The sequence below is a fragment of the Caretta caretta genome, chromosome 25 (genome assembly GCF_965140235.1).
Source record: "Caretta caretta isolate rCarCar2 chromosome 25, rCarCar1.hap1, whole genome shotgun sequence".
Taxonomy (NCBI): Eukaryota; Metazoa; Chordata; order Testudines; family Cheloniidae; genus Caretta; species Caretta caretta.
The window spans coordinates 11,946,045-11,962,314 of record NC_134230.1 but is presented as its reverse complement, the minus strand read 5'-3'; the positions used below and the strand labels follow the sequence as shown (position 1 = coordinate 11,962,314).

The following is a 16,270-nucleotide window of genomic DNA, read 5'->3' as shown; positions in this document are numbered from 1 at the left end:
CAGATCAGAGCGCAGGGAACTGAACAGCAGCGTGGGGAAGTCTCAGGGCCAAACGCTGCTCCCCGGTACAGCAGGGTGACCCCAGTGGGGTTACCTCTGATTTGCACTGGTATGAGCTGCAGGATCCCAGCCTCCAGCTAGGAAAGCGGCATCAGAAAAACAAGGGAACCTGTCACTCCATGGTTCACTCACTGCGCCCCCAGCCCCATTATGTAGAGACCTTCCTCCCTGCCCCCCCACCCCCCCTGCCTTTTCTTCCGGTACTTACCCCCCCCCCACACACACACACTTTTTCTCCTCCAACACCCCCTCAATGTCCCTGGTGTACTGCTCCCCCCGCCCAACAGAGAGACCCCCCCCGCGAGCCAGGCAGGCCAGGGAGTGTGTCACACGCCCCGCCCCAACCCAGCCCCGCCCAGCCCCGACTGGCAAGCGCCGCGCAACACACGTGCGCGACCCCACGCCCGCTACGAGCCCGCAACATTCCAGTCCTCTGCGTTCCGCCCTTTCTGATTGGTCCGGGCGAAGGCCTCCCCTTGGCTGATTGGCTCCCGCTCCTTGCAGTGTAGCCACCAAGTCCCCGCCCCCCCTCCCCCGCCTTTTATATCAGCTGAGCCCTCGGGCCACGGGGACGCGATCGGATCCGAGGCGGAGTCTTGGCGTGAGTGGGGTCCCCGCGGGTCCTGGAGCTGGGGGGCAGCCGCTGGGCCGTGCTGGGGGCTTGGCAGCAAACTTGCAGGGGCGGCTCCCGCTGGGGCGGGGCGGATCTGGCCGCGCTGCCCCTAAGCCAGGGCTGAGGGCGAGCTGGGGCTTCCCCCTGGGGTCTGAGCTAGATGATGTGGGGGGATCTTCCCCCCCCCCCGGCCCAGCAGTGGGGCGGCTTTCCGTAGGGGGCCTGGCTCTGGCTAGCTGGAGTGAAGAGCGCTCCGTGTCCGGGAGGGCGTGTGCAGAGACCGCCCGCATGGCTTGGCGCTGCCCTTCGGGGAACAGCTTCTCTTTCGCGGGGAGGCAGGGCGGGGGGGCAATCCCTGTGAAATGCAGCTGGCCTGTTTAAATGGGGGTCCGGGGCTGTTGCACCCGTGTGTTGCTGGGCTCTGAGAAGCCCCCGTCTCAAACCAAGGGACTTGTGGACTTCAAGCCCCGTTGCCCTGCAGAGTCGCCCAACGCTTCAGCGCCCTTCCGCGGGCATCGGCTAATGCCACCGCTGGGCTGTGGGCCTGGGGAGGAGGTTGCTGGGTGAAGGCTGGAGTGTCTGTCTGCTCTCGCTCCCTTGCTGGCAAATGCCTCAATTCAGCTACGTTTTCCCCTTCCTTAACAAGAGGGGGCTAGAAACCAGGCCCCTTTCAGCAAGCGGCTTCCCCCTCCTAGGCCACTGACTCTTCAGGATCAAGAGTAACTTTCTTCTCCCCTCTGTGGAGTGGCTTCAGTGTAGGTGGGGAGATAACGAACCCCTTTCACTTGGTTTCCTGGGGACACGCGCATTGTTGCAAACGTGGCCAGGGAGTGAGCTGCTCCAAACCACCTCTCTGCTGAATCGTTTTAAAAAAAAAAATAAGAAGCTGGTGGGGCTTTGCTGCCATCCCAACCCCTCTGCTGAAAAGTCCTTTAACTTTCGGCTTAAACTGGCTGAGCCTGCTTGGAATTCTTAGAGAGACAGAACCAAAATCTAGTTAGCTTTTTTAAGTAGCTGGGGGGGCTGTGCCTGCTTCTGAGGCACCCCCCACACCCTGTCCAGTTTTATGGTGTTGCACTTTCCTACTCTTAAATGTTTCTATCCCCCAGGTTGGAGGGCCCCACCCAAACAGAAGGGGAAACTGATAGACCCCAAGGGAGACTCTGGTGAAACTGACTAGACCTAAAGTGGGGGAGGTTTAGATTGGATATTAGGAAAAACTTTTTCACTATGAGGGTGGTGAAACACTGGAATGCGTTACCTAGGGAGGTGGTAGAATCTCCTTCCTTAGAGGTTTTTAAGGTCAGGCTTGACAAAGCCCTGGCTGGGATGATTTAACTGGGAATTGGTCCTGCTTTGACCAGGGGGTTGGACTAGATGACCTTCTGGGGTCCCTTCCAACCCTTATATTCTATGATTCTATGAAAGCACTGTCAAAGTCACAAAATAAACTGAAACTGGGAGCCAGCTTGTTTCCTCCAACAGTGCCATTCCGACTAGACCTGGGGTTCTCAAACTGGGGGTCATGACCCCTCGGGGGGGGGTCACAAGGTGATTCTGTGGGGGGGCTGTGAGCGGTCAGCCTCCACCAATTGAGAAGGGGGGGGGGGTGTCACACTCGTAAGTTTCTACTGGTGATCCCTGTCCTACCGTTAAAGTTTGAGAACCACTGGATTAGACTCTCAAAAGAGCTGATGGGTTCTAGAAACTTCCAGATACAGTAACATTCAAGTGTAACAATAGGTGAATGGATGGGTGAATGAATCTTTTACATGAACAGAGTCCCTTTAACAAGTCTGAGTATCCATGGTATTGTGCCCTGTGCCAGATAGTAGTGGGTCACTGTGACAGTAAGTAGCCATGTGACTTGTAGGAAGAGGAAAGTATGAAGCCAATATGACCAGCTTCACAGGGTGCAAATTGATCAGCTTGGAGGAAAAGGGTTGGACTTCTGAAGCCAGCAACAGCTAGGGGCATTTCAGAAACCGCTCTGAGTTCTAGTTGTCCCTGGGGGGGGCAGCACATCCGAGTGGGGCAGGTTTGGTTGAGACCACCAATAAATCAAAGCACCGCCTCTTCCTGTTCATGGATGGGGTTGGAAACCTCAAACTGAGGTCCGTGCTATGCAGGACTAAATGATAGGGAGAAATGGAGGCCATAATGCTCTGTCCTAAACTGAATTTAATGCGCGGGGGGGGGGGGGGGGGGGGAGGTTGAAGCCTTGTTACAACCTAACCACTTCCGAGGGGTGGGGAAGGATTGTAATGCAAGCACAATGGATTGTGATGTTTCATTGCTGAGCAGCTGTCATGAGCTGCTAACAAAAATGGCTGAGACCTTGGTTGAATGGTGTGAAAGTGTCTCATGCCGGGAAGGGGGATTTGCTTAGGCTCAGGAAGTATCTTAGGGCCACCAGAGGAGTAAGGACAAATCCTGCTTCCATTTATATTTTTCAGGTAGTCTTTATTTAAGATGTAGCCTGGTGTTAGCTCCGCTGTGGCTCAAATGCAGTCACTTGCCTGCTTAAACAAGCAGACTCCTGAGTGGCTCCATAAGGAGAGCAGTGTTGAAGAAGAACAACCTTCTCCAGGCAACAGGGCTGCTTGCTTCGGGTCTCGGATGGGAGCCCATCACAGAAGTATCTGAGGGCCTTCTAGAGAAGGGCTGCAGATGCGCCATGAGCCACTTGCTTTGGTGCAAACTAATGAAACCAAAGCCAGAACTTGAAATATCAAAAGGGGGAATAACTCTTCCCAGCTCATGGATCTCCCCCCTCCATAGTTCTGGTGTTCAAATCAGGAACTGTTGCCCCATCAGTGAGGTAGCAATGGAGTACATCTCTTCCAAATGAGCTATAGAATCATAGAAGATCAGGGTTGGAAGGGACCTCAGGAGGTCATCTCGTCCAATCCCCTGCTCAAAGCAGGACCAATCCCCAACTAAATCATCCTAGCCAGGGCTTTGTCAAGCCGGGCCTTAAAAACCTCTAAGGATGGAGATTCCACCACCTCCCTAGGGAACCCATTCCAGTGCTGCTTCACCCTCCTCGTGAAATAGTTTTTCCTAATATCCAACCTAGACCTCCCCCACTGCAACTTGAGACCATTACTCCTTGTTCTGGCAGCTGCCAACACTGAGAACAGCTGAGCTCTATCCTCTTTGGAACACCCTTCAGGTAGCTGAAGGCTGCTATCAAATCCCCCCTCGCTCTTCTCTTCTGCAGACTAAACAAGCCCAGTTCCCTCAGCCTCTCCTCCTAAGTTGTATGTGGTTCTCCTGTCAGGGCTTGTTGCTCCCGTAGATGTTTTTATCAAGCTTGTCACATGGGTCACTTGACATGCTGCTCCCAAGCCATGTTTGTTCTAACCTTGCTGATGATCCTATTAGGATCTGGGAAGTGGGCGGGCGAAGCCCATCCACTGCTAAAGGATCCCCCCCAGCCAAAGAGGGGGATCCACAGGACCTGGACACCAAATAAATCTGGGGGACAACTAATGAAATAACAGGGACAGGAGCGTGGTCAAAGAGTCCAACGAAGTGAACCGGATGGGGACACTGAGCAGAGAACCCTGGACAGCGCCCACTGCTCCTCGAAGGTGTCAAGGGAGTCAGTGGACGCCGCTCAGAGGCACTCTGCCCAGATACATGAATGGACGGAGGATTGGAAATAGGCCCCACAGTTACAGGAAACTCCATCGGCCAACCTCCTCACTCTGGTTTTATAGATGGCCAAGAGGAGGTTGACCAGGAGGTCCTGTGACTTTGTGGGGCCACAGATAGGGAGTGCATAAAAGAAGGTGAGGGGGAAAAGTGCATCCGAGCCAGAACCAACTGCCCAGCTGTAGCTGGGTTTTAACTCTGATATTCAGCTGTGGAGATGGGTCTGACTAGGTAGCAGGTCTCCTGTTCCCTTAGTGCTGTAACGTGCAAATGAAACACCTGCAAGTCCTCCCCTCCTTGTAGCAGCTTCTCGGGAAGCCTGGGCAACCAATGCAAATGTTGCTGTGCAACTGGCCGAGAGGACCGGCTAAAGCCACTGCATTGGGTGGGAGGGGGCAGTGCTGAGCCATGCTGCTGAGCATGGTCACTATTAAGTTATGCGCCAGGACCGCAGAAGACAAAGGTTCACAGAGGTGGTGGTTTGTTTGATGTAGCAGTTACAGTTCTATGTAGCAACAATGTTTTCATCCTCCAGTTGCCTTATCATGTCTTCTGAGGAAAATGCTGCAACCCACACTTCCCCTCAGAGCGAGGAGCCCGAGCAGCACCAGCGGGTAGGTACGCCCAGCGGGTAGGTATGCCCCGATGATCGCAGGGAGCAGCCCTTGGTACTCTTGGTATATCCCTGGCATGCTCAGCCCCACCTCTTGCTAACCAGGCTAGCAATGGTATTGGTCCCCTTCCTGGGGGGGTGGGGGGAGGATCAAGACTGAATCCCCTGTATCCATGCAACAGGGTGGAGGAGTGCAGGGGAGAACCAGAACTGACTAACGAAGGCACCTGGCTGTCCCCTAGCCATCAAGCAACCTAGAGACCCTTGCTTGGGTGGCAAGATCAGATCTGATGCTACTGTACTTGCTAATATAATCTGGGTTAATTTGGAGTCAGCGTGGGGATGTGTCCTGCACCTAGTCTCTTCAGTCAAGACCTCTAAGCAAAACCTAACCTCAGCTGCTTTACTCCAGGCCTTTGCTCAGGAGACCTGTGATCTTCAGGTGTCCTCAGCATGCACGGAAGTCAATGGGAGGTCCAGGAGCTTGGCAGTCTTGGAAAATCAGGCCATGCTCTAGGGCTGAAGATGTCACTGGTGCCTAGAGCATAGAAGTGCTTAAAGGGCTACTCCCACTCATGGTGCTGCTAGGAGGTCTAGCCCCCCTTAGTCCTAAGAACTTGGCATCAGGTGCCAGCCCCTCCAACTGGCTGTTGCTACCTTTTTTCCTTTGTCCTCTACTAGAATGTCGTGAGCAGGGTGGCCAACCTACCCTTGGTCAGCTCCACCTATGACATGGTTTCCACGGCCTACACCTCCACCAAAGAGAATCACCCATACATCAAATCCGTCTGCGACGTGGCGGAGAAAGGCGTGAAGACCATCACCGCCGTGGCTGTCGGCAGCGCCCAGCCAATCCTGGCCAAACTGGAGCCACAGAGTGCGTGAGATGGCAGCATGGGGATGGGTCAGGCTGTGGGACCTGGGGAAGCTGGAGTAGCTAGTGAACTGCAGCTGGGTGGGAGACTCCTGCTGGTTCATGGGTCTGGTAGCTGAGGGAGTGTTGGGACGCCTAACTTTTCAGCTGAAACATCACACCTGTTGTAGAAGGGGCTTATCCACCCTGAACTCCTCTCAGAAGGTCTATTGCAGTCCTGCCAAGCAGGTGAGGTGCCCAGCCTAGCTGTCTCTGTAGCAAGGAGGCCCCTTAACAAAGAAGCCTTAGATGGTCTGCCACAGAGTTCCAGACATGGTGTACAGCGTGACCCATGTGACAGCTATGCATCTTGACCCCAGAGATCTGAAGCACTTCATTACAAGTCACTAGGCTGTAGCTGCCTGTCTAACAGTGGAACACATGGATGGTGCTGCTGTTGAGTCAAATACCCTGGCATACAGCCAGTGCACTTTGTCAAGGGTAACCTGAATTTAAAAACGGCCTTGTTGCAGCCTCCCTTACTAATTACAAGGGTGTGGGGCGGAGGTGGCCCAGAACCGACTGGCCAGTGTGGCAACCAGAAACTAGCAAAGCTTTTCAGTGGTTCCTGAAGTCAAGCTGAGCTGGCCAGGTGCAGGGTTTCTTATCGAATGACCTTGCAAAGATCCAAGGCTCTGGAAGGAGTAAAAGCATCCCAAAGCCAGAGCACATACCCTCCCCCTGCACCATGTTCATAGTATTAAAATCTCTGACCTTGAGTAGCTCTGGCAGCCTGCACATGTGGCCTTTAGCCCAGATCTTGCAAAGAGAGCTGGTATTGATGCTAGCTCTGAGCAATCTTGGGGTGGTGGGGGAGGGAATTGGTTTCACCTTGGAAGATCAGGCCAAGGAAGGCTTTGTTCCCCCAGGGGAGGGAGTTGCTGGAGCCCCTTAGAGGAGATGGAACAGGACCCTGGGAGTCGCTCCTAGGTTTGTTCGTTCTGAGCTTGGCCTGACATGCTGTGTATCAGAGCATGTCGTTCAACTCTTGCCTAACTCCCTGGGGCATTGTTTGGCTAGCTGGGGGAAGGCTTGACTTCCTTCAGTGGAAGCCTAAGTAACTGAAAGGGGGCCATTGATAACCCACACTCACTTGCTGGGGGTGGGGGTGTCCCTATTCCTCTTCTAGCTACAGAGGAGAGGGCTGGACTTACTGGCTATCGCTTAAATGCTGCTCTGGCAGAGTTACTGTGAAACGTTCCCCCTGGCTGGGTTTCTGCTTTCAAACTGTATCCAATGTAACTAATCCAGTGTGCCGGGACTCCAGCCAACTCAAGAGACTGAGCTGTGCTGAGCAGCCTTTAGCAAACTAACTCCTTAGTTAAATACACAAAGATATTAAGACTGGGACTCTTCAGCTTGGAAAAGAAATGACTACAGGGGGGATATGATAGAGGTCTATACAATCATGACTGGTGTGGAAAAAGTAAATAAGTGTTGTTTACTCCATCTCATAATACAAGAACTAGGGGTTACCAAATGACATTAATAGGCAGCATGTTTAAAACAAACAAAAGGAACTGTTTTTTCACACAATGCAGTCAACCTGTGGAACTCCTTGCCAGGGGATGTTGTGAAGGCCAAGACTATAACAGGGTTCAAAAAAGAACTAGATAAGTTCATGGAGGATAGGTCCATCAGTGGCTATTGGCTAGAGATGGTGTCCCTAGCTGGGAATGGGCAACAAGGGATGGATCACTTGATTCCCTGCTCTGTTCCTTCCCTCGGGGCACCTGGCATTGGCTACTGTCAGAAGACCGGATACTGGGCTAGATGGCCCTTTGGTCTGACCCAGTATGGCCATTCTTATGTTCCAAGGCAGCAATTGTTACTTGGTGATACCATACCAGAGACGGGGGCTCATGGTGCTGATCAGGTCAGCCATAGGCTGGTCCCTCATGTACCAGCTACAACAGCAGCTGCTAATTATCCATGCAGCACACCAGTGTCCAATCCCTACCAGCTTGCTGCTGCTAAGCTCAGCAAAGGGGCTCCATCCCTGCTCTCTTAGGAGCTTCTGCAGACATCCTGACCTCAATAGGTCAGCTGTGGCTGAGGCCATCTCGGTGTGAAGATGGTGGTGTCCCTAGTCCCACATACTGAATTCTTCTTGGGGAGAGGACAAAGGAATACTGGTGAGCAAGGGCCATGACAGCGGTATTGGCTTCCTACCAGAGGCTGATTGCATCTCTTGGCTTTTGGGGTAACTGTCAGGCTTTGGGCCTCCTGAGAAATGCAGGGTCCTAATGGCTGCCTCAAGAGTGCAGCTGGCAAGATGTCACCCCTCTACAGAGCTACAGCTGACCCAGCTCTGATCTCGGGGCCTGTTCCGAGTGGCCATGCTCTAGAACTCTTCCCAAACTTGGACTCGCCAGGGCTTTCCTTGGCAGCCCTGCGGCCTCCCCTCCTCAAACATGGCACTGCTCGGTGGTGCCCCTTGAAACCTGACTCCTTCAGCAACCTACTCTGCTGCCCCAGGTAGCTGAGGGGATAAGGTAACCAAACTCTCTCTGTCTAGTTGCGACAGTGAATGAGTACGCATGCAAGGGGCTGGATAAACTGGAGGAGAAGCTGCCAATTCTTCAACAGCCAACTGAAAAGGTGAGCACCTCTGCTTGGAGAACTAGGGATGTGAAATAAGGGGTCTTCACTCCCTGGACAGACCAGTCCAGAGCTATGGCAGCTGGGGGATAAGGGGTGGGGGCCAGCCAGGAAAAGGCTTGACTTCGCCTCCCTGGCTCTAGGAGCTTCTTTGGGCAGGCCAGCTGGCTGGGCAGTGAGCTAGCTAATAACCAGCAAAACTCATCCCAGGTGGAGATGAAAGCCTAGTGACTGATACCTCTAGGCTCCAGGCTCTTATCTGGGTGAATGGTGCCTGTTGATTTGGAGAAGGCAAAGTAGTCCTAAGATTAACCAGTGCTGCCTTGCCTCTGCTGGCTTAATACTAACCTGTGCCACTGAACACTTCACTCAATCCTAGGTTGTGGCTGACACCAAGGAGCTGGTGTCTTCTACCGTGACTGGTGCTAGAGATGCCATCTCCAGCACTGTCAGTGGAGCAAAGGGTGCGGTGACAGGGGTGGTGGACATAGCCAAAGGAGCTGTCCAGGATAGCATGGAGATGACCAGATCAGTGGTGACCAGCAGCGTGAACACAGTCATGGGGTCCAGAGTGGGCCAGATGGTGGTGACCGGAGTGGATGCCATGTTGGGGAAATCAGAAGAGCTGGTGGATCATTACCTCCCCATGACTGATCAAGAACTAGGTCAGTGTATGCTGAATAGAGCTGGCTGAAACCATTAGGCTGGAAGTTTTGACCTAAAACACAGTTTTGGTCAACCCAAAACTAGCTCTGAATGTAACCGGAGTAATTTTGGCCAGTCACAGAATGGCTGGAGGGTGTTTGTGGTGCTGCCCCCTGAGCCTGGTGATAGGGCCCTCGTTTGGTATGTGGGAATCCCAAGTTCAAATCCCCACTCAAACTTTCTTGAGTCACCAAAAAATTTCAGGTTTGGTTTGGCACAGACATGTCAATTGTTCAGAACTGCCAGGAACCCAGCAAAAATCCATAACTTACCCCCCTCTAATGATCAGAAACACAACCCCAGCTGACTCTGTACTCTGAGGATTACCACATGTATTCCTCCTCTAGGAGTAGGTGGCCTTAAGTCTTACGCTGGCTCTGGCTCTGCAGCAGAGAGATGCCAAGAAGGTGCCATAAGCTAAGGTGGCTGTTGGCCTTGTGCTGGTCTAGGTGGGGCCCATTTTGGCAGTCTCCCCTTCAACACCACCACTCTTCCTGTGACCTTGGGGGAGAGGGCTAGTAAAGGGGCCTGCCTCTTGTGCAGGCCACTAGCCTAGCATGACTTGATAGGAACAAGGCCATTATCCACACTGTAACCAAAGCTAAGGTCTGACTCCCTGCCCCTGGCATGGGATGATGGACATGTGCACAGTGGATTTAAAAAAAATGATTTCTTTGCTAAAAAGGTTTTTCCTCAAAAAGCAATCTAAAGATACATTATAGCTCAAATATCTCCTCATGGAATAGGGATTTATTAATTCTGTAGATGAGACAATATAGTCATGTAATGTTTAAGACTCATTTTGTAAATGAGTTCCAATAGTTCATGGATTAGGGACCCAATCTTATAGGGTTCGAAGAGCTTCTGTAGAGATTATTTAGGTTAATCTTTCTATCCCCCCAGTGGGGCTCAGCATCTCTAATGGTATCTTCTAGACTTAATTTTGCAGTTCTCAAAACTGTGGATTTGTGTCTCCAGAGATAACATACTTGTTAACAGCAAAAATGTTTTTAAATGGAGGTGAGAAATAACAGACCTCAACCCTATTGTCCCTCTGCAAATTTGTATACAGTCAATCCCTTACCTCTCTAAAAGTGCAAAGATTCAAAAAGTTCAATGAATAGACTGTCTGGGTTGGGACTTAATAATTCTGATGCCTGGCTTGGAAGAAAATCCAGTTCCTTGCCACAGAGCTGGATGGGCTTTGAAGCATGAACCAGAGGAATGGAGAACACTTGTATCCAAGTCAGAAAACTGGAGACCCATGCTGAGTAAGATGGGGTTGCTTCAAGTGGAATTGCACTGGAAGGCTGTGAAACACAGGCTTGCTCTTAATAGCAGCAGTCTAAATTCAGCTGAGAAGCAGGTCCAAGGGCAGTAGCAAATGCATGGTCCGATTGCTAAAGCTATTAAGTGTTGTGCCCATTGGCACTAACTGTGCCCAACAGGAGCCAGAGCTGTGCCCAGCTTGGACCTGAGTGGCAGAACTGCTGTCAAGGAGCCATTTGGAGAGACCTTACTGTGTCACTCCAGGCTTGAGCACACCTGTGCTCCCAGGGAAACAAAGGGAGCCTGGGGTTGGCAGGAGGTAGGGATTGTAAAGGATGCTGGGTCTGTGAAAAGAGCCCTTCTCATTCCACTGCGTTTAGGCCACAAGCTAGTGTGGCCGGTAGGTAACGTCGGCTCAGTGGGATAGAGCCCAGCTGCAGGCCTGGAAGCCTCTACTCCAGCACTCTCCTCACCATGCAGGAGGGAATCAGGCATAGCTGAATACCCATCTTCAAGGTGACTTGCAAAGGGGGGGGGAGAGTAGGTGTGTGCTACTTGCAAACCATCTGCAAGAGCAGCACCATCAGCTTCAACTCTGACCTTCTGTCACCCAGGCCAAGGGTGGCTTCTGTGTCCCAGCCACTAGATCTGAGCCTGCAACAACTCTTGGCCTCCCAGACCTCTGGCTCTTGCAGCTTGGGCAGTAGAGGCTTGGCTTCTAGATCCAGGGGTCCCAGGTCCTGTCCCTCTGCCCTGCGACTCACCTGGGGTGTCGCATGACCCAAAGAACTGAGTGTTGGGTCCTGTCTGCCTTTGCTGGAGGTCTTGGGTGTGGCCTGAACTTTCTTAGCCTCGAACTGGAAGCATTGATTCTCGCTGTTTGGGAAGAGATCGGTTAACCTGCCATGCCCAAGGACTAGGGGATACCGTCGGTGAACACAGCTCACCCACACGCTGCTGGCGATGATCTCTCTCCTACCTAACAGGTGGAGATCAGAATGGTCCATGTGGAAACAGCCCCTCTTGGCTGCTTTCAGGTGTCAGTACCACAGAAGTTCTTGATCCCTGTGGCCAACAGATCAGTATTGGTCCAGAGCTTCCTGGTGGCGGTGCAGAGCTGGACTGTCAGCTGCTTGGTAGCACTGAAGAGCTGAAAGGGAGAGCACTTGCAGTAGCTGCCCAGAGGGATGGGGGTGGGAGGGTGGCCTCCGACTCCTTTCTACCACTGACAGTCAAATCCACTGCAACACTGACCCAGGGTCAGTGACTGGGTCCCCTGCAAGTCCCATTTAACTGTCGGAGCTGGAGAGAATGCTGGCCCAAGTCCAGTCAATGACTGGAGGAGCAGCCCCCCTCGCTGCTGAAGGCAGAGCAGACCCTGGGCAGAAATCTCCTGCTCTGCTGATGGGACTTGCCCAGCAGGCTGGTTTGACCCTTCTTCTGCTCTTGTTCTCTCCAGCTAAGCTGGCCACCTCTGTGGAAGGCTTCGAGATGGCGTCCGTGGAGCAGCAGAGGCAACAGCAGAGTTACTTTGTGCGCCTGGGGTCCCTGTCCACCAAGCTCCGCCACCGGGCCTACCAGCACTCCCTGGGCAAGCTGAGGAATGCCCGGCAGAGCACCCAAGAGGCTCTGTCCCAGCTCCACCAAACCATAGAACTGGTAGGAATGCAGATGTCCCCACACCACCTCCTGGGTCGCTTTGTCCTGGAGCTTAAGGCAAATCCTAATGGGTTCATACTTCTCGAGTCACAATCTGTGGCCTGTGCACAAGTGACCAAGGACTGTCCTTGGCTGGTGTAGGTCAGCACAGTGCCTCTGACTTCAGGAGAGCTAGTGACCTCTTCCAGCTGAGGATCTGGCCTGAGGACTCCTCCTTTGCTGCTGACCACAAATATATTGACTTCGGGTTCTCTGTTCCCTCTGTCCCTTGCCAGATTGAATGTGTCAAGCAGGGTGTGGACCAGAAGCTCCATGGTGGCCAGGAGAAACTGCACCAGATGTGGCTGGAGTGGAGCAGGAGGCGGTCTGAGGAGAAAGAGGACTCTGATGCTGCGCAGCCAGAGGTATCTTGCCATGGAGGGAGGCAGGGGGAGGAGTCCTGGGCTACTGCAAAGTGACCTGTTAGATGGGGTGAGTGTCACATGCCCTGGGAAGCAGCTTCCCTTCATGGGTGTACTTGCTTCCCTAGCAGGTGGAATCTCAGACACTGGTCATGTTCCGTGGCATCACCCAACAGCTGCAAACCACCTGCCTGAACCTAATGTCCAATGTCCAAGGCCTCCCTGCCAGCATCCAGGACAAGGTGCAGGAGCTCCGTCACAATGTCGAAGAACTCCACGCCTCCTTCTCCGCTGCCCATTCCTTCCAAGACCTGTCCAGCACCATCCTGACCCAGAGCCGGGAGAGGGTGGCCAAGGCCCGGCAGTCTATGGATGAGCTGCTGGACTTTGTGGTGCAGAATGCTCCCCTGCCTTGGCTTGTGGGACCTTTTGCTCCCAGCCTGGTAGAGCTACCAGCTATTCCAACTGCTGGAAAGGATGGGGAGGAGGCCCAGCAAGGTGAAGATGAGAAGGTGGACAGCACCGCTCAGCAAGCCTCTGTGCCAAAGGAGAACCCTTAGAAGGCTCCAGATACCTGCAGTTGGCTTCTTGTGAGGGGAAAACTTGTATGCAAGTCACTTGTGTGGACACGGGAGAGCTTGCGTGTGTTGACGAGGGTGGGGGTGGGAATAATGTAAACTCCGTGGTCACCTGCATCTGGGGAAAGGGGCAGGGGTGTTAATGTAGATAAGCTGGCCGTGCCTGGAGCTCCCTGTTGGCCTCACTTCTGAGACTCTGCTCTCTTCCTTGCCAATCTTTTTGTGCCTTTTCTAGCCCCTCTGGGTGGCTCCTTACACAGGTGAACCCAAGCCCATGGCAAAAGCATCGCCTCAAAGCAAAACCAGGGTGTCTCAATGGGAACTCTATCTGGAGGCTGTAAAGTGCCCTTAACTAGGTGCTCGCTCAGAACAGAGTGGGGAGATTTTTCCCTTCTGTAAGTGCCACTAACAATTTGTATCTTGTAGAATGTTTTGTTTTTGTTTTTCCCTCCCCCACAATAAAATTTTATTAGCATTCATCTGATGCTCTGGTGTCTCTGTAAGCACCTTCACTCTTCTTCTCACCATCATTCACGAGAGAGGTGACCACCCACACTCCCTACAATTTGTGTTTAAAATCTCCTGCCTTAACCCCAACTCCTGCCTTTTCAGAGTCCAACCCATGACTCTTTAAATGACCAGGGTTGGTGACGCTGGACTCCTCCTATCCACCAGGAGAGGAGCCTAAGCCACTCCAAGGCAATAGCTCTCCTCCCTCAAATCCTACTTGTAATTGTGCCTCCTAGTGGGAGCTTTGACTCTGCCCAGCATTCCTAGGGGCCATAGCCCAAGACCCCACTCTGCTAGGCTAGATGGTCCCCACCCAAAGAGCAGCAGGTCTCCTTGAGGAATCCCATTACAAGCCTCCGAACTACACCATAGCCACAAAGAGCAGTCCCGCCCTCCTGCCAGGACCTAACCTGCTCTAGCTGTTCTCTTACCTGCCTCCATAGCCTCAATCTTCCTCCCAAAGGCCAGAAACCTCACTTCCTGTTGAGCTTGTCGTGGCCTCCTTAACACTGCCTCTGGCCCAGGTCTCCCCTGAATGCTGCATTCAGGACTTCTATAGCAAACACTGACGTCCAAGTAACTCTGCCCCTCCGTCTCTCCTCAGGCAGAGGTACCATGGCCACCTTCAGCCCCCCAGATTCCATCCTGGCTTTCAAGCCCTCTCCTAGGGCTTGCACAAAGTCCCTTACTGCAGTCTCTGGCCAGTGCTCAACTTGAACTCGCCACGTGGAATTAGGTAGCACAAGCAAACAAAGGATCTGAATGCCTACTCTGTAAAACTGCCAGCAATGGCACCATGATCTTGAGGGCCTGTGGCTCTTCGTTTTTGGGGTCAAACTCAGTAGGGTTTTTAATTTCCTGTTTTGGGGGCAGCTTGGGTAGAAGTACGAGTTGCTGTCTTTACAGGGGGAAATGTCATTTGAAGGCTGTGTGGCATTATCTAGACTGGAGTCACCTGTTCACTCCCAGCTTTCTTCCCCCTCTAGTTACTGTGTAATACTTATTTGTTGCTGTTTTGATACTCCAGCTTCTGTCATCTCTTGTGCTCTGGCTTTCTGCAGTAGCCCCCTAAGGCCAGTTGTGACCAGAGGTGAGGTCACAAGACATTCACAGCCCCAGTTCATGGTCAGATGCTGCGGTCGTCTCCTCTCCCATAGCCACAGTTCCTTGGCAGGGATCATCACAGTGTGCGTATCTGGATCCTAGTAAAGTCAGCAGGCTCTGGCCTGCAGATACTGTAAGGAGTAAGTTGTGTCTTTCCCATCCTCCGACTCAGACTCCCTAATAGCTCATCCAAAGTGACCATTCTCCCTACAATGTGCATGATAATTAAGGTGGGCCATTTCCAGCACAAATCCAGGTTTTCTCACATCCCCCCACCCCCATACACACACAAACTCACTCTCCTGCTGGTAATAGCTCATCCAAACTGACCACTCTCCAAGTTTAAATTCAAGTTAAACCAGAACATTGGGGGGGGTAGGAAAAAACAAGAGGAAATAGGCTACCTTGCATAATGACTTAGCCACTCCCAGTCTCTATTTAAGCCTAAATTAATAGTATCCAATTTGCAAATGAATTCCAATTCGGCAGTTTCTCGCTGGAGTCTGGATTTGAAGTTTTTTTGTTTTAAGATAGCGACCTTCATGTCTGTGACGACTTCACTTGTGCCCTGAGCTCTGTGACCTGTGCTGAGCATCCCCCCCGCCTTGCTGGGGGCTGGCTTCTCCAAGCGAGGTGGTTTCAGTGCGCTCCACATTGTTTCCATGGCTCAAAGGCAGAGGGAGCCACATGCTAAGATTATTTTTAATTTTTTTTTTTTTTTTTTGCTTCTCTGTAGCAAGCGTTTCCTGCTTGGCCTTTTAAGCAGCTCTGTAGGGTTTTTTATTCTCACCACTACCCCTTGCCACACAGCTCAGCGTATGCGATACGTGCGAACAACCCTTGAATGCAGGGGAAGCAGGCAGGTCTGTCTCACATTCTCAGAAAACAGGTCTAATGTCAGGGCACACCCCAGCCACCCAAGACTTTGCACATCTCTTTCCACCTTCCCGTTACCCCTCCCATGCTTCCGTCCCCAACTGATACCAGACGTAGGGTGTGTCCTACGGGCATTAGACTTGTACTCTGATACAAACCCTTATCTGTGACCCTCATCTGTCCATGTCAGCACAGCTGGGTGCCACCTTCTATACGTCTGGGACATTCGCTAGCTTTAACCCCCCCGAGAGGCTGGGTAAGGCTTTTGCATTAGAGGGGAGAGGGCGTGACAGGCTCTATCCCACCACTAGTTATGAGGCAGTGGAAGAACTGTGATGGTGGGGTTCCTGGCAGCTATTTCTGGCTCTGGGTTCGAGTTAAGCTGACCCATGCTGGGTTAGTCACTGAAAGGCAGCATGCAGGGGCTAAGATGGGGGTTCATCACATTAGAGACCCAGGTTCTGGGCCTGCAGACACCTTGCTGTCCCGGAGCCATGCTGTACCCCCAGTTTTGGGACAGTCACTTAGAGGAACCCCCTTTAGTGTGCCAGACCCCTAAGGGGTATATGTGCGTCTCTCTCTTTCCCCCTCTATTTGGGCTCTAGCTATCCCTCAGTCTACTCCAGGTGAGAGCCCCCACTCCTTCCAGCAGCCAACGCTTAGCCTCACACCTGCCAGGCCTTTGGTCTTGAGCTGGGGGATGCTGCC

At 52.6% G+C, this 16,270-nt stretch overlaps 1 protein-coding gene across 1 annotated transcript; it reads left to right on the top strand.

The window, feature by feature from the left end:
• Positions 1-579: 579 nt before the first annotated feature.
• On the top strand, positions 580-13,551 carry LOC125627128 (perilipin-3). The gene is made up of 8 exons (XM_048830945.2): positions 580-661; positions 4,869-4,947; positions 5,628-5,823; positions 8,378-8,460; positions 8,840-9,125; positions 11,894-12,093; positions 12,369-12,497; positions 12,623-13,551. The coding sequence occupies exons 2-8, from the start codon at positions 4,879-4,881 to the stop codon at positions 13,052-13,054; spliced, it is 1,395 nt and encodes a 464-aa protein (XP_048686902.1). The 5' UTR covers positions 580-661; positions 4,869-4,878; the 3' UTR covers positions 13,055-13,551.
• Positions 13,552-16,270: the final 2,719 nt, after the last annotated feature.

Excerpts from the sequence above, each read along its gene's own strand:
- LOC125627128 (XM_048830945.2), top strand. The coding sequence starts at position 4,879 with ATGTCTTCTGAGGAAAATGCTGCAACCCACACTTCCCCTCAGAGCGAG. Across the intron at positions 5,824-8,377 it reads GGCCAAACTGGAGCCACAGA|TTGCGACAGTGAATGAGTAC; the intron begins GTGCGTGAGATG and ends CTCTCTGTCTAG. Across the intron at positions 9,126-11,893 it reads CATGACTGATCAAGAACTAG|CTAAGCTGGCCACCTCTGTG; the intron begins GTCAGTGTATGC and ends TGTTCTCTCCAG.